The sequence below is a fragment of the Electrona antarctica genome, assembly GCF_951216825.1.
Source record: "Electrona antarctica genome assembly, chromosome: 23".
Classification (NCBI taxonomy): domain Eukaryota; kingdom Metazoa; phylum Chordata; class Actinopteri; order Myctophiformes; family Myctophidae; genus Electrona; species Electrona antarctica.
Genome location: NC_136804.1, coordinates 12,089,787 through 12,114,173, shown reverse-complemented (window position 1 = coordinate 12,114,173; position 24,387 = coordinate 12,089,787). Strand labels below are relative to the sequence as shown.

Genomic DNA, 24,387 nt, shown 5'->3' with positions numbered 1-24,387 from the left:
AAGCTCGAACAAAAATGGAGCCCCTAATGTTTTCTCTCTTTGTCTGTGACTGTGTGTCGCGATTTTTTACACATTATAAGCTTGTAAATGTGCTATTTTCACTACTTTGACATTTTATAGTAGTATTGTTTCTCCCGTAACTTTCTGAAATAGTTTGAGAAACGTTCGAAAACTTCTGAAAAAAGGAGGGGATATTTTACCTAGTCATGACTCATAACCTGTACGGTTGTGAAAAAGTCCTATCTGATTGTGTTAAACAACATTAAACCCACTTTGCTACTCGATTTTGTGAGATGCAGGTCTGTAACTCCGAGAGAGTACAAATGGACCTTCATGGGTCCATTTGTTTCCATTTGAACCCTCTCAGAGTTATGGGCGTTCGTGGCATACCATACTGGGTGGGGGTCCTTGAAATTAAAAGGGTTGAGAGGTACTGAGCTTTAAGGCTGCACAATATATTGTTATCGTTATCGAGGTATGAACAAGTGCAATATCAGTATCGCAAAAAGGCAACGATATCGCGATATAGATATATTGATATATCGTCCACTTCTAAAGCCAGCAACATCCCTCTGGTAGTCTGGTTTAGCCTGTGCCCCTCAGAAAATAATACAAAAACTAATAGAATACGCACATCACTTAGTAGAGGTGCTGGGTTCAAAAGTAGCATCAAGAAAAGAGAAGAGAAGCCGCACACTCATCTGCTCCAAAAGTTATACTTTATTGATGACGTTTGGAGCCAAGGCTCTTCATCTGGTCAAACCAGACCAGATGAAGAGCCTTGGCTCCAAACGTCGTCAATAAAGTATAACTTTTGGAGCAGATGAGTGTGCGGCTTCTCTTCTCTTTCCTCTGAAAATAAACCACCACACCGTTGCATTGTTGTTAGTCCTGGTCCAGTGCGTTAGCAAACTCACTAACACACTTTTTTGAATAATGTTTAGTTGTCAATGATGCAACACTTAAAATATAGAATATTTCATTTTAATGGTAATATCGTATCGAAATCACAATATTTGGCATGAATACAGAGATTAAATGTTGTCCATATCGTGCAGCCCTACTGAGCTTTACTGCCCTATACAGTACAAAGCCAAAGTGCAGTAAACTATGTAAAGAATCAAACTGATTAAAATATAATTAAGGCTTTCAAGTGTTTCAAAAAGGGTTATCGGCAGGGTTACATAACATTATAATGTTCTTATTTTGATCATAAGACCCAATTACTGAATTCAGTCTCCAGGTTTTCCTCAGAATATGTAACTATGACACTGATTTTCTATGGCACTTGGTTCTCTAACTTTTTATTTTGAAGGACCCCCACATTTGTGCACTTAGTCTCAGAGTTACATACCTGTAAAGGTAATGTCCATAGCATCACAAGACAGCATGGCAATGACCCCTGGCAATAATTGTATTATATATTTCCATTGTTTATCCCCCCCAAATCATGAAAGCTGATTTTGAGCTTGTAGATCTGCTATTTTTAAATGATTTTTATGCATTTGATATGTTAAACAGGACATTCTGCATAAGGACCTACTTTCTTCACACACACACACACACACACACACACACACACACACACACACACACACACACACACACACACACACACACACACACACACACACACACACACACACACACACACACACACACACACACACACACACACACACACACACACACACACACACACACACACACACACACACACACACTTTTTCCACCATTGGTCAAGACGAGTTCAATAACTGCACTTTGGCTTTGCAGTGAATGGGGTTTACCTCGCTCTATCCCAGTAGGTGGCGGCAGAGCTCCATAAAAACGTCGCTATGGAACAGGAGCTGGTAAAGTCTCGATCCCATAGTCTGGCAGGTTGACCGGACTGTGATTGGCTATTTGCTTGTGAACATTGTGGGATAGCCACTCACAAGCCACGGCGCGTCTCTCCGGGCAATGGGTTCGACACTATGACAACAGGTGGCTAGGCTAACTGTCTGTCTCCCTGTAATATTTGAAGTAGACCTAAACAAAACATATTTTTCTATCAAAATGTATGAAAGTGAGCCGCCTCCACAGCAGATCTTCGTGTGTCAGTTGTGTCAGTTAACCAGCCCGTTCACTCACTACGGACAGAAACCACCCAACACCAGAGCGATTGTGTAAGTCAACAACAGAGAAATGAGCGCTAGATGTGCTAATGCTAACATAACATGACATGAGTGTTTACTGTTTACACTTTACATAAGTGGTTGTCAAACCTGTCAATTTCAAGGACCTCCTATAAGTCTGAGAGTGTATGTTAAGGGTCCATTTGGTTCCATTTATACACAAGAGTTACAGACCTGGCTGTAGTGTCCATTTTGGACCCCCTCAAGGAACCCTGGGGGTCCCTGCAGGTCAAGGACCCCACTTTGAGGACCACTGGCACTGACTATAAGAAAAATACAGTCCTGCAACAAAGGGAGCAAAATACATTTGGTAGTGGTACAAATATGATTCCATGTACTGTAGAACACAAGATTATTCCGTTTTTTGTTTCATCAAATCAACGTTTGTAGCAGCTATAACAACAATAACAAAGACATAATAATGAAGAATAGCAGCAATAGCATTTATGGTATAATATAAATGGCAAGTAGCCTATATGTAATTATGTACATTAGCTGTATCACCATTTGAGGTGCTGGAAGGTGCTGTGTGCAATGTTCCTACTTCCTATAGTACTTCTAAATAATGATCCTTAGTGTAGGTGAACTGTGCAGTGTATATAAATGTCTAGTATTTACTTATTCTATATATCTGCATTTACTTAGTTAGTAAACATGTTTTTGTGTGCACTGCACTGCCTTTTGCCAGAGGCCTTGTGGCTGAATCGTTTACAGACTGTGTGTCTGTAAACGGTGTGTGTGTGTGTGTGTGTGTGTGTACGCGCTTGCGTGCCCCGCATGCGTATACGTGTTAGGTATTCAGGAATTGTCTAACCCTGTTATATTTGATTTCCTGTAGTTGTAATGTAATTTGAGGAACTCCACGTGTGTGTGCGCGCGTGTGCGTGTGTGTGTTTGTGCGTGCGTGTGTGGTGTGTTAGGTGTTCATGAATTGTCTAACCCCGTTTGATTTGATTGCCTGTAGTTAATATAATTTGTGGACTCAAATAAAACACTGTGTGTGTGTGTGTGTGTGTGTGTGTGTGTGTGTGTGTGTGTGTCCACCAGGCTGCTGGAAGAATGTTTTGTAACCAAGGATCCTTTCAGTCCAGACAAGGAGAAGTTTCTGGTTCTGGGCTCGAGCTGCAGTTTATGCAACATCCCTGTTTGTGTTGGAGCGGTGAGGAGGATTTTAATTTTTTTAATATACCATCACTTAAAACAGGGTTTCGTGACTTGGACTGTATTTAGTACAGTGCCAGTGGCCATGAAAATGGGGTCCATCCATGGACCCCCAGGGTGGTTGTTGCAAAAAAAAAAAGTTTGAGAAGCACTGTAGTAAAAGAATGGAACACCGATCATGGTAGTTGTGTGTGTGTGTGTGTGTGTGTGTGTGTGTGTGTGTGTGTGTGTGTGTGTGTGTGTGTGTGTGTGTGTGTGTGTGTGTGTGTGTGTGTGTGTGTGTGTGTGTGTGTGTGTGTGTGTGTGTGCGCGCACACAACTACCATGATCGGTGTTCACACACACACACGCACACACACAGGATGGTAGGAAGCGATGTTGTCATTCTATTACTGGGGCTGATGACATCATTCTAGATTAGATAAGGTGACTGGGTGCGTGACTGTTTGCATGGGTCTATTCTAAGGTGCTGAGTTAACATCTTTTTCCAAGAAATGCACAGACTCCTGATTTGACACATTATGAAGGATCATTTTGTGAACATTTTACCATGTTTTTGAGTGGTGCAACCACTCCAACAAACAGCAATGTCCGTGTTCACCTATGTGTCTATGTGACTGTCACTATGAGCACGAGTAGTACCAATGAGTACCAAAAGTGGCGCTGTTGTGCCAGAAACAGAGAGAGAGAGAGATAGTGCTGCACTGCTGCCTGCTAATGAGAGACAGAGAGAGAATCTGAAGTTGCACTCTCTTATTCTAATTAATTTGGGCTCAAATTTAAGTTTTATACATACATACAGTATACTTTACATACATATATCTCTACTCTATCCAAAGCACCTTAGAGTAGGGCTAGACGACATGGCATGCCTTCAAAATATATTATAGCCTAGTGAAAGCTAACAGTAAAAAAGTAATCACACTCGTGTGAAGTGAGGGGAGCTCTTATCGTCATACATCATCATGCATCACATTCCACATTCGTGCTCGGCCAATCTATGTGGTACACACAAAGCTGGGCAAAGGAGGCCCTCAAAAACTCACACCATAATGTGAAGTGAGCGTCAAAAGAAAAACTCATATGGGGTCGTGATATAAAAAGCTCAGGACATACGCGGAGACTGTTGTCGCATTCTTTGATGCTGGTACATGGAGAGTGGACAAAACAGGAAATCGCAGGACTCAGGATCGGTGTTCAGGAATCATCATCATTCTTTATTCAGAGCTCTCAGTCGGTTGACAGTACAGCCGAATGGTAGCATGGTTTCAGCAGCACTTTCCCCCAGCACTCCCCTTCATCAATCAATCAACCCCCTTTTATTATCAGTCAAGTCTCAATATACAACAGGGAAATAGACAGTCAGTAACAGATGGTTTATTCAACATCTCCTTTCATGGTTGCAGTTAAGAAAAGCAGAAGACAAACTATTCCAAGCGTTCTAAGATGAGAGAAACGCACTATTAGTAACACCTTTGTTGACAGTGGTCTAGTGAGCATGGGGACTTCAGCTGTCAGATTGACAGCTGTCGTTGGTGATTGTTTGTGAAAGGAAGACATAGGTACTAGTCTCGTTTCTCTTCTAAATGTATACACAAATACACGTTTGCCGACGTAGTGTTATAGTAAGCATGGAGATTCAGCTGTCAGATTGACAGCTGCCGGTCAGTTCGGGTGAGCTCAATGGTGAGAATAGATTGAATGGAAGGATGAGAAACACACAATATGTATATATATGTGGCGATCTATTTGGCATTCTAATATTTCCATTACAAGACATACATACAGAGGGACACGCATAGCTGGTCATTTGAGCGGTTAGGCACCGCTCCAATAAATAAATAAATAAAAATTCAAAATGTTATCGAAAAACACGGCCCCGTTAGAGTCACCAGAACCAAGGAAAGGTGTTTTCGATGAATCAATCATGGTTAAAATGGAGTTTGAAGTTACATTGGGTTTGTATAGGAAGGGGCCATGTCTGATAAAATGAATATTAAATATGTCAATACTGAATCAAGCAACTTATAAACTGTCTGGGGTGTTCACAAAAGAGTAGACGATAAAATGACAAAAGAAAAACGTTTCGAAGGTAAAATATCCCTTTAACTCGCTCTAGAGCTCTACGAAGTGCCAACCATATCAGGCCGACCAGGGAAAAAAGCTAGCGGATGTTTTCTTCAGTTTCTACCGGAACTAAAAGTCGGCCATCTCACAGCAGTGCAATGGAGGTCGTTTGTCCGTGCGATTACAGTTCTAATCTAAGTCAAATTAAGCTCTAATCAAGCCTATCGCAAGAATATCGCATTTTGAGTACATTATGAGCCATAATGCAAATAAAGACGGCATGCATGCACACAGGGATTTTGTTCGTTTTTACGTGGACGCGAGCGGTCGCTAGCTAAAGATGCTAAATAAATGCTAATTATATATTGTATTTTTCCTGGATTAACCACAATAAATCAAATCTCGGGCATGGCGTCCTGGACAAAAGTACGTTTATCACGTTATCTCGGGCGTGGCGTTTTAGCAGTTACATATAAGTTCACCATACAGATTGGTTCAAATAACGTAAAGTTGCAGATTGCAGCTTTAGAAGTTAGGAGAACACACAGAAGCACTCTAGAACAATGGTTATCAATATATGTATATATATATATATATATATATATCCACCAGGGGCCCAAAAGGAACCAAATGGACCTGTAAGGGTCCATTTGGTTTCTTTTGTAATCATTTTAAAGATATTTGTATTTGGGGTATATTTAAACGACAAAATGTTTTATGGGTCTGTGACCCAAACATGGGTCCTGACCCAGTGTTTGGATACCACTGCTATATAGATAGATATAGTCTGTAACTACCGAAAGCAGATACATTTCAAATATATTTTAAAATATCTTTACATTTTATTTTTGAATTTCCATTTCTTTCTAGAGTCTTCGATTATTTGTATCTTTATATTGGGACAAATTTGTACGCCTGTAAAGACGAAATGGATCATTTTCAGAGCTTCCGCGCTCCAGACTGTATGACGGAAGCAATTGAAAATCATAGGAGGCAACAGTCTGGCTCACGCGACTAAGTAAACTGAGGATATTGCAGTGTAGATTGGGTTCCCAGAGATGAACAAATGGGGGTCCGTGCCCGTGGACAAATGCATATCAAACTAAGGGTCCTTAGGGTCCTTAGGGCTCATGGGTTCAAATAAATTGAACCCATGAGCTCTGACGCTTGTTTTTGTCTCCTCTCAGGACTGCAGTCTTTTCTACACTAAGAGGTTCTGCGTGCCGTGCGTCAACAAGCATCTAGAGCAGTTTCCTCAACAGATTCAGACTGAGCTGGCCAAGAGGAAGCACAGCTCCAAGACTGCCGTCTCGTGACCCCACGATGGTGACCGGTCAGACCTGACATGACCTGACCTTAAAGGAACTCTAGCTTTTAGCTGACACTGTCACCCAGGCTATCTTACAATGAGTCAGCAGGTAGGGGGTTCAGTGTTCTTGCTCAAGGACACTGTGACGGACACTATCACAAGGAATCAGACCTTTGCACAGGACATGGTTATGTTTCCTGTCTTTCTTGGATAAAGTATTCATAAAACAGTGCTTCCATTTATTTTTATTGCGTTGGTATCACTTCACCACATGAGTCCTAGTGCCCTATTCTTGGCGAGTCGTAGCAGGCAAACATTTGGCAAAATATCAGCTCTAAAAGCCTCCAATGTGTTGCATAGTGGCACTTTGTGAGCTTGTATATTGGCCACTTTCACGTACAACAAAGTGGTTAAAATCAAAGCACTATTTTATGAATACTGTATCCCAGATCTGGAAACATTACATTTACAATTTAGGCATTTAGCAGACGCTCTTAATCCAGAGCGATTTACATTAAGCAAGAACAAAAAACATGGCAATACAAATATGTATAAAAAATAGTTATCATGAATCATGCGTAAGCTAAGAACGAAACAGTGGAATATCTATATAATGAAACTATGCATATATACTATGTGCTGTGTACATAAAATGCTATCTTAGTTACATAAGTTGAGCCTTTGATATACATACGCCTGTAAGGTCATCGCAACTAGGGCAAGTGCTACAGGCCAAGATGGAGTCTGAAAAGGTGGGTTTTCAGACTACGGCGGAAGATTGGGAGTGAGTCTGCAGTTCTGATTGTAATGGGAAGTGCATTCCATAGTTTTGGAGCCAGAAGGGAGAAGAGTGTGGAGCGTTGTCCCGGCATATACATAATATATGTCCTGTAAGGTCCATTTCCTGCAACAGCCAACGTGTTTAATTCCAGAATGCAAATTTAGAATGATTAGAGGTTTCAGCTTTATCTTTGAAAGATACAGGGTTAGCTTGTCATGCTTCCTCGGGCAGGTTGTTTCCATCTTGTTTACCTCCCCACACAGGAATGTATTAATGTATTTCAGTACTTAAAGGGATATTTCACTTTCAAAGAAACTTTTGGTCATTTTATCATCTACTCAGGCTTATGTGAACAGAACACCCAAAAAATAAAATAAATAAATATATATATATATATATATGGAGAAACAATGGTAATAATGATCACGTATTAAAAGGACAATAGAATCAGTCACCAGAAAAAAGGTTGGGGGTTTTTCGATGAATCTATCATGGAAGTATCATGAAGTTTGAACAGGTTACAATGGGTTTGTATAGGAAGGGGGCGGGCAGCTAAAATTAATATCAGATATCTAAATACTTACTGAATCGAGCAACTTAAAAACTGCCTGGGGTTTTCAAAAGCCTGAGTAGAGGATAAAATGACAAACTTTTTTGTGTTGCCACCTCTTCTGCAATACTAGACTGTAGCAGGCAGTAGAAATCTAAATGAAAATGAGAGGTTGTGTACTTATTCTGACTTTTCAAGTTGTTTTATTAACAACTCAGTTTGACACATAACTAACTTAATTCAAGCATTAACTTATGCTTGAATTAAGAAGTTACTCAAATGTGTGGGAAACAATGCATCCTTTTAAACAATGTATTTTCTAAGTAATTTATGGTTGACACGGTCTTACAGATTGCATACTGACTCCCAAGGACTTCTTCAAGTCACATGCATAGGAATTCTACCGTTCAACTATACTCTACTCGGACTGTGACCTTTCTACATTGTTTTGTTATTGTTCCATTTATCCAGCACATGACCTCGCTGTGTTTATCACGAGATACTGCACTCGTCTCGGGATTTAATTGGAACAGTATGGGTTTTAAAGGCAGGCTTAGTGATTTTGAATGGCCCGTGCAACAGCCGGTGCACACTCGCTAGAGAGAGAGAGAGAGAGTTTGAAAATCTCTCTGAGAACAGAAGCAGGAACTTTGTGTTGTTTTTAATATTGTGTTTTTTGATATTTTCAATTCAATGTGATATTGGTCGTGTAGCTTAATTCTACCTGCTAATACAAGTTGTGGGGCTGGGCAATATCGATGGAGAGCTGATTTGTTTAGCTGATCATTTCCCTAAAACCGTAAAGAAAAAAGGTTATTATACGATATCGTCACAATATCATATATCAAGATCACATTGTCTCACCTCTTGAACTGTAAACAATGTCTTCTATTTCAGTCATGCCAGTATATTTTTTATTCTTGACGTTCACTGTGTTATTTTGCCTACTCCTGCTTTTAACAGATGTGAGCATAAACGAAATAATTTCATATGTTGTTATCATTCACTGAGTCTGTCTTTAAGTTCGCCACTATGATGTGTGTGTATTTGTGTATTACTCCCAGATACTACTCCCAGATACACACAAGTAATTACTACCAACCAAGCAAGGAACCAACCCCCTGGCACCAGTGCCAAGGTTTGACAGTGATAGGCACGCTGCCAACAATGACGGAAGACCATTTTACTCTGGTGTGATGTCATCCTGGTTGCACTTTAAACACAGGCAGTGGTGGAAGAAGTACTCAGGTCTTTTGTGTGTGTGTGTTCAAAATTGGACTTTAGTATAAAAATGTACATATGGCATCTATAGTTGGTACTATAGCATCAAAACAATGGCCACATTTTACTGCAAATAGCTGATCTACAAGCTCACAATGTCAGAATAATCTAAATGTGGAAAATAACTAGTAACTAAAGATATCAAATAATTGTAGAGTGAAAAGTAAAGCATTTGCCTCTGAAACTTGAAAATGTAAAAACCTGGAAATACTCAAAGAAAATGTACCTCCAAATTCCAATTATGTACAGTACTTGAGTAAATGTAGTCTACACAACACAACACGTGAGTGTCCAGGGTTAACTTTTCCCTCTCTATGAAACCTCACCTGTGTAATGCCTCTTGATACCTGATCACAACCGTTGACTGAGCGGAATTAAGTAATCGAATCAGTCTATTCTATTCCATGGCAAAATGTGTTTGTGACCAGCTACAGACTGATAAGTGACAAATCACATGTGACACACTTTAACGAAGTTCGTCTCATCAACATTGCCATAAACACAGCAAGACATTTATATTTGGCCTGCACTCATGGACATAAATACAGGTAAGATGGTGTGTTTATGATCTTCAGTTCAGACAGCACTACTTGTCAAGTATAGCCTACCTACCCGGCACCAGGGGCTAAATGTCAACAGTGCCGTATCCAGGCACAAATCAGCAGGGGGGCATACTTTTCTCCAAAGGGGGCACTTAATTTTTCAAACCCCCCCCCTATGTATAACAAATAGTCGCCTATTAACAAAGTGATGCTTGAAAAAGGCTACAATTTGAACATGTTTACAATAATCATGAAGAACTTATAGATTTAACATATGTAAAACATTAAAATATTGGTAGGGTAGGGTACTACTGGCCAATCTGGACTGGAGGGGCACAAAATCCAATCTGGGAGGGCAATGCCCCCCAGTAGAGACGGCACTGAATGTCAATATTGAAGAGTAGGGAGACCACCTTCAGCAAAATATGCTTTATTCATTAACCACCTAAGCCCTGCTATTTCTTCTTTATAAACAACCACCTTAAAATGTACACTGGATTTCAAGTTCATGGTGTGCATATTTGACTGAGTATCACTATCATGACATTCAGTCATGTACATTGTACACAGCAGTGGTTCTCATTGTAGTCTGGGTTCCTGGGGGGCGGGGTCAACATCATTTTAAGGACTTTAACCAATTTATATATATATTTTTTGCATTTTACAGGCCCCAGGAACAAAAGTTTCAGATGGGCCTCGGAGCCTCCACAGCCAAATGCATAGATCAATTTGGTGGTACTGAGAATGCATGGAAAGGTGTGGGAACCATTGATGTGGTTCAGACGGGCAGCTGAAACGACGCAAAAACCGTAAAACGCATCACAGCATTTCTAATAGCTGCTTCGTAGCTTCATGTCGCTGGTTTCCATGACTGGTAGACTGCATGATGTATCGTTTCATCATCTGCCCGTCTGAACAACGCACCAATTTTTACACTAGTCTACAGTATAGCCTACTGTATGGGGTTAATGTTGTTGAGCTCAGGGGTGGTGATGCAGCCACGTTCAACTCTAACGAGCTGCAGCAGCAGGGGCGGGTTTCCAGCTGCAGCACCAATGAAGCTCGTGTTGCCGTTTAAATAGTCAGTCTCTGCCCTCCTCGCTTCGTAGTAGTAGCTGCACTTCTCTCCAGCGCCATGTTGGCCGTGACGACTCGACTTGTTTACGGAGTTTGACAGGAGCTGTTTGCCTTTTAAAACACACACACACACACACACACACACACAGTACTGCGGAGGAGGAGGCGGTGGAGGACGACGGCTTTTTTTGGACACATTATTTGCAGGGTTGCGTTTGGATACGACGGTGCAGAATAATGCACGCATTAATCCACCTGTGATCTGTGCAGTTTGAAGGATTATAACCGTTTTGCGGAAAACTGAGCGATCTTTTAGACGGTGGTTGTTTTTTGCCCCCCCTCCGTTCGCTTTGTTGTTTGTTTTTTTGCTCGTATGTGCAACAAAATGTCAGACGTGCGCCTTTCGAACGCGAGTCCAACTTTGGAGAGGGTGGATCCGGCTCGGATCATCGGCCTGGTCCTGGATGGCGGCTCCAGACCTCCGGTGCGCAGGAACCTGTTCGGTTCGCCGGACCCGGAGGAACTCCAGCGGGAGTATCGGGTCCAGATGGCCGAGGAGCGGCGACGGTTCACCGAGCGGTGGAACTTCGACCCGGTGGCCGACAGGCCGCTCGACGTCCCCCCGGGGGAGACGGGCTGCCAGTGGGAGGAGGTGAGCGACGCTCCGGACTTTTATTGCCGAGCGCCGCACGAGAAGAGGCGGCCTCGACCTGTGGACTGTAACGGGAACCATAACCGAGGAGCAGCTGATGGACGACCCGGGGAGCGATCACCGTGTAGCGGCGACTCGTCGCCCGATGGCAGCCCCAGGAGGAGACGCCAAAGATCTTCAGGTAATCTAACTGTACTGTACATAACTCCTGAGAGTGTACGAATGGAATCAAATTGGACCCTACGGGTCCAGTCTCAGAGTTACAGACGGATAAGGGTCCATTTGGCTGTGCAGAGAGATCGCACAAAAATAATAAAATATATTTTTAGTGGTTAAATTTCCTCAATCTGATTTTGTGAGGATGAACTCTGACATGAAGACTTTCTTTCCAGCGTCTGACCTTATTGAGGGGCGTTTTGTGATTTGTTTTTAGTAAGTGTATACGTGCGACTGAGCACGCAAACTGCTGCAAGCCAATGGGGGAATGCGACAGATTATTTTCTATTTTTATATCTCTTTATTGTAACTACTTTTTTCCCCTTCTCCTGGCAGGTCCTTGTTCAGGTGACTCTCCCAGAAAACGGGTGCGCTACGGTGATGATGAGGATGACGAAGATGACCAGTCAAACTGCACAGCGGGTCAGACAGTAACGTCTGTGGAAGAAACACCCAGCAAGGCGGATAGCAGGGAGCAACTGGGCTGAACTGAGGTTAGAAATTATTATTATTAATAATATTAATAATATGAATATTATTATTGTTGTTTACTAATCACTATTTTTTTTATATATTTTTTATCCCACGATTTTGTAACCCATTTTTACTAATCACTATTTTAATGAGACATTCACAGTGAAAGGTGTGTGTGCTAAAAAATATTGCATCATGGAAATCCTAGATATAATTTTTTTACCCAAAGTACTTGAGGGGCACTTGTTTTCAAACCCACTACAGGCCCCTAATGTATACAATATTATGCACCGAAGATGTGGCTGTCTGTCTCTCACTCTGTCTGCCTGTGCATCAGTGAGGCGGATGGCTAGTCTCGTCTTGGTGTTTATCTAAACACGCCTTGCACACAGCCCACCCCCAAACGATAGTAACACGTCACCAGGACTGTTGAAGTGGTTGCTTTGTTACACGCTGCGTTTGCAGCGCTGACAGTCTGCAAGCACTGCTCCGTGCTGTCTGTCTCTCTGTCATAAAGTCTGTCTTTGTGCGATTTGATGCACCCACGTTTCTCTGTCCGCACGGGAGACCTCGAGATGGAACAACTGTTTTGTTTGTGTGGGAGTTCTTTTTTCCCCCCCTTTTTTTTTTCTCCCCCCCACCCCTTCTGCAAATGCACCACCATTAAGCAGTGGTAGAAGAAAGACTCAGTTTCAGATTATCCTTTGTTACAAGTAAAAGGCCTGTGTGCAGACTTGAGTAAAGGTACGCACGTTTTGGCATCAAAACGTGTGTTTTCATCACAAATGTTTCGTTTTTCAAAAATGTCTGATCTACAAGCTTGTAGTTCGCTTGTAGATCAAATCAGCCGTGATTGGTTAATTCTCTATATGAATAATATAAATCTAAGTCACTGAAGCTTTCAAATAATTGCAGTAGAGTAAAAAATTTGCCTCTGAGAAGCAGTGGAGTAGAAGTATTAGAAGCATCGAAAAATGGAAATGATCAACCAAAGTAAAAGTGCTTAAGTGCAGTACTTTTCCTCTGTGCCCCACAGAACCTGAGAGTCCTGTCGCTGGAGGGATCCTGTTGCCTTTCTCAGCACCCAGTGGAGGGACCATGGAGAGAGAGAGGAGAGGAGAGGGGAGAGAGAGCTCGGCAGCCTTTTCTGAGATGGAGGTGCACTGTAAAGACCTTGGAGTTAGTTTAACTCTCAGAGTGTACAAACACGGGTCCATTCCGTTCCATTTTTGTACCCTGTCAGAGTTACACATCTATAAGGGGCCCTTTTTTTCGTTCCATTTGTGCATTCTCAGAGTTGCATGTGGATAGGTTAACACTGAGGACTATTTTACGGTGTGGGGTAGGGCTGGGCTATACGACTTCAAATCAGTATCTCCATCATTTCAAAAATATGTATATCGTGAAAATAGCAGATCTGCAAGCTCAGGGTTAAGTGGTTAATCAGGCTAATGGATTTAGTAGATAATAAAATATCTATTAGAAATGTATGTCAATTTGTTGATATATGAGAAATTTATAATGTTTATCCTCCAAAGACCCTGCTTGTTGTTTATGCAATTTACCTATATGAGCGAGATGAAGTCGGTTTTTGGGTCTAAATATCGCTTTGGATATATTTTCGGTTAATTGCCCAGCCCTAACTTTGTAGAGAGTGGGGGGAGGGGGAGGGGGGGTGGGAGAGATGCACAAGCACTGAATATGTACACTATAAAAGTTTTGGCACTCAATTCAATTGCCTCAAAAGCAGACAATGTAGCAGTGTGCAAATGGAGTCTTTTTTTTCCTTTTTGCTCAGTTTATTATTATTATTTTTTACTACCTATACATTTTGAGATGTAGCACATAAGAGAGAGAGAGAAAGCAATATGTAATATGCTTTTCATACGTCGAGTGTGAATTTGACTTGGGAAATTGCAGCGCAGTTTTCAAAAAGAGAAATATTATTTTGTACACGTGGTCATGTTGTATCCATGTTCAGGTAATAATTTGATGTATCGAAGTAAAAAGAAATGCAGATTTAAAAAGAATCATGGCTTTAAATGGCCCAGTGTTACTGTTTGAAGGCCCTTCATGTTGATGGATGGTCACACTGTAAGTTAAAGGTGCTGTAAGTGTGTGTGTGTGAGACACACACACTATAGAGTGATGGTAATCACTATAGTCTATATGCTATAGACTATAAGTGTTTTTTCAGTAACGGGAAACTTTCTTAGTAAACAGAAAATACATTTTCAGGTATGGATACCAATTTCATCCAATCAGGAGAGAGAACTAATACCGGATACAGGAGTGAAATTGGAAGTGATGAAGGAAAAAAAGAAGCAGACAGAATTGGAACTGGAACACTATAACTGATCTCTCCGATTGGATGGAATTGGTGTCCTTACTTGAAACTGTATGTTCTGTTTACTAAAGAGCTGGAGAGATGATGAGACCCCTGTTACTGAACATACACTCTAGTCTATAGTAATGATTGCTAACTTTTAAACAAATATTCACTTACAGCACCTTTTTAAAGGGCTCATTAGGGTCTATATCACTGGGTCTAGCCAGGTTAATGTTTACATGTAAATCTATATCCTATTTTCCCCTTTTTTTATTTTATGCTTTTATTATTATTTTACCCTTTTTCAGAGAGGGAAACAAATTTGCCAAAGGTGTGACTTTTATCTGTTTCTTTTTAGTGGGGAGTTGGAACTGCTGCGCACTATTCAACCAAATGACAGCAGAATTTGCTGTAATGTATCCCATTTTTTGGCAGGACAAGAATATGCATTTCCCCCTGACCTTCCTAATTTCCATAGTACGCCGAAGACAGCAGATCTACACGCTACCAACTTTGTGAGCTTGTAGATCTGATCATTTTGGCACGGGACAGCGCCGTACGAGACGTATATACCATGCTTACGGTATTGACAAAATAGCCCAGGTTAACATGGATATCATTGCTGTGGTGGAAACCTTGCATGTCCAAAACCTTTTTTTTTTTTTTTTAATTATTAATATTACTTTAAAAACATTTTAGAATAGTGAATAGCTGATCTACAGGCTCACAACGTGTTCCCTTGTCACATGTTGTGAGTTTGTAGATCAGCTATTTCCACTGCTTTAGTGCACACTCTTATGATGATGGAAAAACAAAGTTATGTTGAAAAAGTAAAGGTGCAAGGTTTCTGCCTGACAGCAACGACATGATACATGTGTTGTTGCAATCACTGGGCTATATATTATGCAAACACACACACACACACACACATACACACACACACACACACACACACTCACACCAGACTATGTGAATCAATCATTTGCCTCCTGTGGCCTCACATGGAAAATGTAATTGCACTATTAGGATAATTTTTATTTTATTTTTTAGGGCAAAGAAAGACAAAGTTACACTGCATTATTAATCTGTGTAAAGCTTTGAAGTGTACGTGTGTGTGTGTGTATATATTATATATATATTTTCTTGTAAAAAAAAAAAAGAAAAAAAAAGATGAAAAGAAAACACTGAGAAATGTATACTAACTTATTTATGTTGAGCTTTTTGTGGGTGTGTATGGCTTTCCAAAGTGGCATTTCTGTAAATATATATTTTCGTTATTTTTCTTGTTTTTCAAGGTAAATACAAGGTTGCAAAACTGAGCCCAATAATCAATGTCATGTATGTTTTATATTGTTTCTTTAAATCTGCAATAATTTGATTAAAAATAAATTCTGGTATGTAGATAATTTCTTTGGCTCATTTTTAATATTACATCTCTCTCCCCCACCAACCCCCACACACACACCTGTAATCTTTTTAATATTGACTGACGGTGACAACAGTGATAAGTTGAACTCCCTCGACCAGTGGTTCTCCAAGTGGCGTCTGGGGTCCACGAGGGGGTCCCCAGCAAAATTGGTTAATACTTATAGCATCAAAATAAGTTCAACCCATATACAGGTACTGTACACAGTTTTTTTTAATATTTGAAACATCACATCTTTTATGGGGGTCCCTGGTACAAATTTACTTTCAGATTGTTCTGAATACAACTCTCAACAGTTAATTGGACCACAAAGGATTTTTTTTTAGTGCAAGCTCTCCCACTCCGGTTGTATATCTTGAGGGCAAAATTTACACACAGCTCTGCTCGTCTGTGCGTTATGTGCTCTGCTAGCTGGCTGGCTGGTGCTCTCTCTCCACTGGCTCCATTCTCCTCTAAAGTTGAAAACAACAAGGGCACGTCCTGAGAGGGAGAGAGGGGGGGGGTTGGGGCTTAAGTTATTGGCTTTCCCTTTCTCCAATCACAGCGGGAATAGGAAAAGCAGGCCACTTACGACAGCCAGTCAGCCAGTCAGCTGGTAGAAGGCAGCCGGAGTTGAACTCGGGACAGTACAGGGTGTTCTTTTCATAAAGCACACACCTCCGAATTAGTCTCATTGGCCGCGTCCCCCCCCCCCCCCCCTTTCCTGTTGATACGAGCTAGTGTAGGAGTCTGCTTCAGTGACACATTTGGCCTGCCTGTTTTGTTTGCAGAGAGACTAAGAGAGAGATTAATGTGTGTTTTCAAAAGCTGAATTAGGTAGAATTGTTGCAAAGGAGATGAGCAGAATTTACTTTTAAGGAAATTTAGTGTTTCTTTACAAAGTCCAAGGGAAATGGGTCAAGGTCCTTTTTTACCTCCCTCCTTTTTAAGCTCCTATCTTTTCAGTATCTAACTACTAGTATACTCGATGTATTTCAAGTCAAGACACCAATAGAAAAGTTTTTCTTTTGCGTACATACTTGCACCTCATACATCAGTTTACACGCAAATCGAGACACCTCCATTTATGCATGGGCCTAGTATACACTAATATGAAATACACATCCTAGCAACACAATACATTACATTGCTAGCAGGGCTAGCAAGACGACCTGTAGGGGTAGGAGTATTTCCGGGCGTGGCATTTGAGATCGGTTTCAACATAAAAAGTCTTGGTCATTGTGTTGATTAATTACTTCAGACATGTCCAAGTTCTGTCTCGGGCCCAATCATAGACCTACAGCTTCCTTCCTAAAATATATAGTTTATGTATGACCCAAAAGTATAGTCATGTGAAATTCACACATTGAAGTTTTGGAGTGTTTTGGTATTAACCTGGGCAATTTGTCTCAGTAGAATTGTAGGATTGTCAGGATTCCTAACTGCTTGTTCCATATGTTGTCTCATTCTCAATATAAGAAAGCATTAAGGCTATTTCCTTCTCTCTTTCTCTCTCTCTCTCTTTAAATCTTCATAGAGACTTTTTCAACAAAAACAATATTTTGCTCAAAGCAAACCAATTCAAGATGAGTGTGACTTTGTTTTGGTATATATACCTGGCCCTCTTTGCAAAAAAAGTGTGGACACCCCTGAATGACGGGGGAACAGAATAAGACCTGAAAGAAATGTGCATTTGATTGGCTGCCTTCACATGACACTCCTTGTGTTGGGTGCCATCACAGTACTACTAACAGCCTACAGTTGGAGGCCATCGATATTGTCCTTTTTTTTGCTGAGGTTTGCGTGATCTGCGCAAAAGGACAGTTAACCCATTTTGGGCGGGAACCCCTTTTGGTGTTTTAAACATTATGTTATAATTTAGCTATTGAAAAATAGCAGATCTACAAGCTCATAGCGCGCCACCGAGTGGCGTGCTATGAGCTTGTAGGTCTGCTATTTTTGAAAAATCGTGAAAATTTAGAAGGATTTTTTCAGGATTTAGAAGGATTTTTAAAAGTTTTGAGGTCAGGCCTAAATGGGTCAAATGATAAGGGACAATATCGGTGGCACCCAACTGTATACATTTAAAACGTTTTAAATTTGGCTAATGTAAATGCATCATGCCGGAAGGAAGTGGTTCTCACAACAGTGACATATGTTCAACTCCCTAGACCAGAGGTTCTCCCAGGGGTCCTTGCGGAGGTTCCAGGGAGTCCCCAGCATAAATAGTTAATATAGCATCAAACTTTGTTTAACAATTTTAACCCTACTGTACAGTATATACATCGGTTATTTGAAAATAGCCGATCTACAAGCCCACAAGCAAAGACATATACGTACAGTACAGAAAAATATCATCAATAATAAATACATTGATTCATACAATTCCAACATACTAGACAAGTAAAAAATGGCAAAGAACAACATTGAGTACTGTAAAAGGAACCTGTTACAGCTCTTTATGGAGGACTCGAAGTTAACAATGGAGCTGAACAATGCCACCACGACGTGTGACTAAGCTTGCAACTTTGACCCTGATGTAGTCAAAGCATTTTTGTAAAACAAAGAATTCATATCTGCAGGCATAAATAAAGAAATCTTATTGTTGGTGTTTCTTGTAACTTATGAACAATAAATGCTTGTTGTGATTAAAATAGATACTGTATTGGGGGACATCCGTTTTGTTGCCAGAAACTCATCATCCCGATTCTCACTTCAATGCAGCCTTTCTAAGTCAGCCTTGTATACAGTGGTCAGTGGTCTAACTGGTAAAATGTTATTTTCTACCTCCGAAAGGAATTCTTGTTTTCTTCCATGTCAATAAAATCACCGGCTGCTCAAAGGAATGAAAGTTGGCTGAGGTTTTCCATAACTGACAGGGCGGGCGGCGGTGGCTCAGGGGTAGAGTGCCTGGATGGTAACCGCAAGGTTGCCAGTTCGAACCCGGGCTCCCCCAGAGTTACTGTCGAAGTGTCCTTGAGCAAGACACTAATTGCTCCCGATGTGCTAGTTGGTGCCTTGCATGGTTTCCGCTGCCATCGGTGTATGAATGTGTGTGTGGATGGGTGAATGTAATGCACAATCTCTGTAAAGCGCCGCTATATAAATGCACCATTTACCATTTACAATAGGTCCAGGCCATTTAGATGCCTATTTCCTCAATTAACCTTCTCTGTGAAAGCCAGTTACCGACCAAGTATTACGAGTTGGGGGACCATTCATGTGGAATTTTCATACTCTGAAGTCGGAAATGTCCCAGTTCCCCCTTGGCATTAAGGCACCCTTAACACCCTAAACGCTGAGTGTGCTACAAGTTCATGTTTTTTTTAACTGGCCAATGCTGTAAAAAGGCAGCTTGGAAGGGTGGGCTAGTGTGCATTTTTATTTTAATCAAGTTTATTTTAATGTTCAATCAGTGTTACTCAGTGACTTAAAGGACAATTCCGGACTAGCTGTTTTCTTACCGGATTCATCCATTAAGTGGCCTGAAAAATATTTGTGAGTATGTGCACACACACACACACACACACACACACACACACACACACACACACACACACACACACACACACACACACACACACACACACACACACACACACACACACACACAGGTTCCCAACCACCGGTACTAGTACCACTGGTGGTACTTGAGCCCCACCTGGTTTTACACAGAGGAGTTTCCCAAAAAAGGAGAAAAGGGACAAAAGTGGAATGAAATATTTATATTACTACAGTTTTTTCTTCTGACCAAGCAAATTGGTTGAAGTAGGCAGCTGTGCTGAATTTATTGAGCATGACAGCACACCTAGCCTTTTAGTGCTGGCATGTTTTCGGACACCTCGGTAGATCTTGCCACGCGGGTCATGTGGCGTGCCATCTTGAACCAGAAGTATTAATCGCATGCAACACGATAATATGTTAACTGGAGTGACGTGCAAGGCTTTTATTGACATCCCAAGATCATACTTTTTCTTATGTCACCAAATCTGAGGTTCAATTCCAAGATAAACTGCTAAACTCTGTTTTTTGGTTTTCTCGACCGTTCCAAGATGTTTGCCGGTGTTTGAGGCGTCGGGGCCCGTATCCAAGAGGCGTAAGTACAGTTTGACTGTTAAACGTTCAAACGTGGGCATGGCATTAAAGTGAGGGCTTTTCTTAACCGTGTTTAGACGTGTATAGCTCGAATAGATAGTTAGCTTAATAGAAGATTTGAGAACGGATTAGATTAGAAATATCATCAGTTGTGCTGATTAGTGATTAGACTGAGTTTTGTCAGCAGCATTATTGGCTTAGGAATGGAACAAAAAGGGCAGTATACGCTCCTGTATTTTTTTTTGTGGCTTTCGCCTTTATTTTATATTTCTTTATGGAGGGACAGACAGTAGGCTGACAGGAAATGGGGAGAGAGATGGGGGAAGACATGCAGTGAAGGCCGTCGGGATCGGGAGTCGAGCCTGCGGCACACTGCCAGACTGGATTACCAGCCAAAGTGCCTGGACCACTGAGCCATGGCCCAGACCTACGCTCCTGTATTTTAACATCAGTTATTATGTTGTGGTACTTGCAGAGCCAAATATTTTCTGAGGTGGTACTTCAGTATAAAAAGGTTGGGAACCAATGCACTACACAGCTTATCATTGTTCTTATTGTTCTGTTTGTTCATGAACCTGATTGTCTTGGAAAAGTAGTTATTTTGGCAGCCTACTGCCTGTGGCCTTGTGGCTGCCATAATCTGAAACACTTCATGGTTGGGATGGCTATAGGGTCTTTGAGAAGCCTGCAAGCTTTTCTGACACAACATACATCTTATACCATCTCCACAATCCTCTGTGGTTGAGGTCACTGCATTTCCCGTATCAGACAGTGATAAAACTGGTCAAGGTGCTCTCAGTGGTGCCTCTGTAGAAGCCAAGGCCTGTAGGAGGACCTTGGGCCCCATGCCAAACCTCTTCAGTTGCCTGAGGTGAAAGAAACGTTACTGTGCCTTATTCACACAGTAACTTGGAAAGTTGACGACCCTCTCTACTGTGGCACCATCAAGAAGGGATGTGCTCTCTGTCTGGCCTCCTGTAGTCCATGATCAGCTCTTTGGTCTTGTTGACATTGAGACGGGTTGTTCTCCAGTGAAATTGATCACTAGGTTGGAGCTGGGCGACTGTGGCTCAAGAGGTAGAGCAGGTCGTCCAATGATCCATGGGTCGGCGGTTCGAATCCCGGCTCCTCCTGTCTACATGTCGAAGTGTCCTTGGGCAAGACACTGAACCCCAAATTGCTCCTGATGTGCTGGTTGGTACCTTGCATGGCTTCCGCCGCAATCGGTGTATGAATGTGTGTGTGAATGGGTGAATGTAATGCACAATCTATGTAAAGCGCCTTGGATAAAGGCGCTATATAAATGCACTATTTACCATTTTACCATTTAGCTGTGCATGGCCATGCAAGCATGGGTGTACTTAGAGTAGAGAAGGAACTCAGCCCTGGAGCTGCCTTTATTTTAAGATATCTATATCTGTTTAATATTGCTTGATGTCAACACTGATGAAGGGTGGATAGCCAAAATGTCTGTCACCGTGTCAATCTGAGCCATGGACAATAAGAAATATGGATTTTTATTTCTGAGTGCTACCCTCCAATGGATGATATACTGTATTGCATGTTGTGAAATATAGCTTGTTGTCAAATAGATACTGTATGAATATTTTGTAGCCAGAAACTGTCATAAATCTCTCAAACGTCCACGCAGTCTTTCCAACAAGTCAGACTTGCAAACAATACTGGCAAAATGTTATTTCTACCTCCGAAAGGAATTCTTCTTCTTATATAATAATTATAATAATAATAATGGATTTTATTTATAATGCACTTTACATTCCTCAGAATCTCAAAGTGCTACAGTAGACAAAAATATAAAACAGTAGGCAAAAGCAAAACATATATATATATCCATCTTGAAGTGACTCATGCCAATAAAACCATTGGCTGCTGACAAAGGAATGACATTTGCCTGGGTTTTTCCATAACTGCCAATAGGTAATTTGAACTAATTTCGAGTCCGGACAAAATGGTGGCAAAATCCAATAGTTCGGAGGATGGCAAAATGTCGACACCTTCTCCACCGAGTCGGCGGAAGGGTGCAGTCAATATCATCCAATATGGAGTCATCAATACTTTTTGCCTGACAACTGGGTGTTTAAGAGCCTGTACAGACGAGGACGATTTCTGTGTTACTCGGGCAAGTAATTAGCCGATCTGCCCTTTTTGTCACACGGAGACGGCGTTTTGGGGGACTTAAACGGCTAATTTTGAAACTACCTTCCAGAGTGGGAAAGTTTGGAGACGCGACTTTCTCGTCTCTGTGTGTATAGCAAATGCCGCCTAATTTGCTGAAACGGTGATGTCATAGTCCCCTCGCCCCCTCCAAACTAACCAGTGTTAATGGTTTATTTCACCATAACCACTTACATATAACTTAAGTATCACAGCTATTTTATATTTGCACATAATGTCTATAAATCTCTTCTCCAAAAATAGCCGATCTGCAGCCCGCATGCATGAGCTTGTAGAGGAGCTATTTTTGGAGAACAGAAACAACACCCCCGATCGGGAAAAATGTATACATATTTACGCAAACAGTTGCTGAGATTGAGCAGGCGTGCACGAGAGAGGAGTTATGTGTGTGAGGAGCTGATCACAGATAGAGGGAAAGTGTTATATTTGGCCTATTATTTATGCTATATATTATTGACCGCGTCTGTGTCAGTCTCACAGTCACAGCAGCAGTGCGCACGAGAGAGGGGGAGAGAGAGAGAGAGAGAGAGAGAGAGAGAGAGAGAGGGAGAGAGAGGGAGAGGGGTGCTGCGTGTTAAAAAATAAATAGGCTACTCGTTCGCGCGTTGCATCCATTTCCAATAATGCCCGCCTGTGTGAATCACTTACTTTGTGCCTGCTGCTCGTTTTCAGAAGAATTAATCCAAGGTTTGTCATATTATGGTTTAAAGTAGGCATAAACTTTAGCTGGTCAGTCAGTGTGTGCAGACTCAGACTCAGTGTGCTCTGCTGATTAAATTGATATGACCTAGATATGTCATATGCGCATCTGACTGGCAAGATAATTAGTTATTTGGCAACACCTGTGTGAAATACCAGAATAAGCTTTTTCTTTTTTTTGGTGGCCATCTACAGGCCGGCCATGTGTACTACAGCGTTTTCTTGAAAGCGGAGCAGTTTACCGGTCTCGTGTATACAGCATACATAATTAACATAACCGCAATGTAGACGCAGGAAAGTTTTATATCGTTCACAAACTTGCGCGGGGAACAGCCCGAGACGTCCTCGTGTAGAAGGCACCTAAATCACGAGAACGGAAAAGACACTGCAGTTGGGACTTAACCAATAGGCCTCTGTGGTGGTGGTGGTCGAGTGTCGCCCACTCCCTCTCAGCCTTTCATCTTAATTTTAATTCTCTCTTCTAAAAACCGTAGTAGGTATCTGTCTAGCAGCTGGCGTCTAAGATTAGAATCAGGTGGTTGCTGTTATGTCTTCAGTGTTCTTGTAAAGACGCTCGACCTGGCCAGCCATCCCAGCAGATGTTTGGAGTTCACATCAGATTGGCCTGATATGAATTGATTCATTTTTGTTGTGATCTCCTTTAACTCTTTTCTTCAGGGGGGTCCCCATCAAAGTTAGTTGATATGTTAATATACTGTAGCATCAAAATCAGTGTAACCACTTTAAGCCTATACAGTATAGGCCATGCAGTAGGCTACTATGACAATAGATCTGTTATTTTCATTGAAAAACTGTGAAAAACATTTTAACAACACAAACCGTGTATGGGGCACAACATATTTTCAGATGGGGTTCCGTGGCCAAATACTGTACATATCAAATTGTGGGCCTTTGACATAAAAAAGCAGTGGGGGTTGTGGTGGTTGTGTTGGGAGGATTTGCTGGCAAAAAAATGCTCTTCAAATGTAAGTGCAGGGTGTGTGTGTGTGTGTGTGTGTGTGTGTGTGTGTGTGTGTGTGTGTGTGTGTGTGTGGGGGGGGGGGGGGGGGGGGGGGGTCAAGGTGCTTCAGGAAGAAGCAGCGTTGCTGTGATGAGGATCGGAGGAGGTGACATCACCACAACTGCTTTGCCAGCCATGACTTCAAAACAGGGTGTTTTGAACACACACACAACACACACACAACTCGGCCTTGACTCTCCTCCTCCTGACCTCTCCTCCATTGCTTCCTAATGTGAAGTGTGGGGGTTTTAATCAGTCCCTGCACAGCCACACAGTCCGTACATCTGTACAGCCGTCAGGCGTTTGGTTTCCAACTCAGGAAAACACTTCCATACTCCCCGGGCCAAATTAGCAG

The 24,387-nt window shown here is 41.6% G+C and overlaps 2 protein-coding genes across 2 annotated transcripts; both read left to right on the top strand.

Moving 5' to 3' along the window:
- The first annotated feature begins 1,959 nt into the window (after positions 1-1,959).
- Positions 1,960-9,295, top strand: cdpf1 (cysteine rich DPF motif domain containing 1). The gene is made up of 3 exons (XM_079493931.1): positions 1,960-2,168; positions 3,225-3,336; positions 6,593-9,295. The coding sequence occupies exons 1-3, from the start codon at positions 2,059-2,061 to the stop codon at positions 6,719-6,721; spliced, it is 351 nt and encodes a 116-aa protein (XP_079350057.1). The 5' UTR covers positions 1,960-2,058; the 3' UTR covers positions 6,722-9,295.
- A 1,665-nt stretch (positions 9,296-10,960) lies between these two features.
- On the top strand, positions 10,961-15,787 carry LOC306916089 (uncharacterized protein). The gene is made up of 3 exons (XM_079493824.1): positions 10,961-11,778; positions 12,150-12,307; positions 13,324-15,787. The coding sequence occupies exons 1-2, from the start codon at positions 11,319-11,321 to the stop codon at positions 12,299-12,301; spliced, it is 612 nt and encodes a 203-aa protein (XP_079349950.1). The 5' UTR covers positions 10,961-11,318; the 3' UTR covers positions 12,302-12,307; positions 13,324-15,787.
- The last annotated feature ends 8,600 nt before the right edge of the window (positions 15,788-24,387 follow it).

Coding starts and splice junctions, on each gene's coding strand:
- cdpf1 (XM_079493931.1), top strand. CDS start 2,059: ATGTATGAAAGTGAGCCGCCTCCACAGCAGATCTTCGTGTGTCAGTTG. Junction 2,169..3,224: donor CCCAACACCAGAGCGATTGT/GTAAGTCAACAA, acceptor TGTGTCCACCAG/GCTGCTGGAAGAATGTTTTG. Junction 3,337..6,592: donor TCCCTGTTTGTGTTGGAGCG/GTGAGGAGGATT, acceptor GTCTCCTCTCAG/GACTGCAGTCTTTTCTACAC.
- LOC306916089 (XM_079493824.1), top strand. CDS start 11,319: ATGTGCAACAAAATGTCAGACGTGCGCCTTTCGAACGCGAGTCCAACT. Junction 11,779..12,149: donor GAGACGCCAAAGATCTTCAG/GTAATCTAACTG, acceptor TTCTCCTGGCAG/GTCCTTGTTCAGGTGACTCT.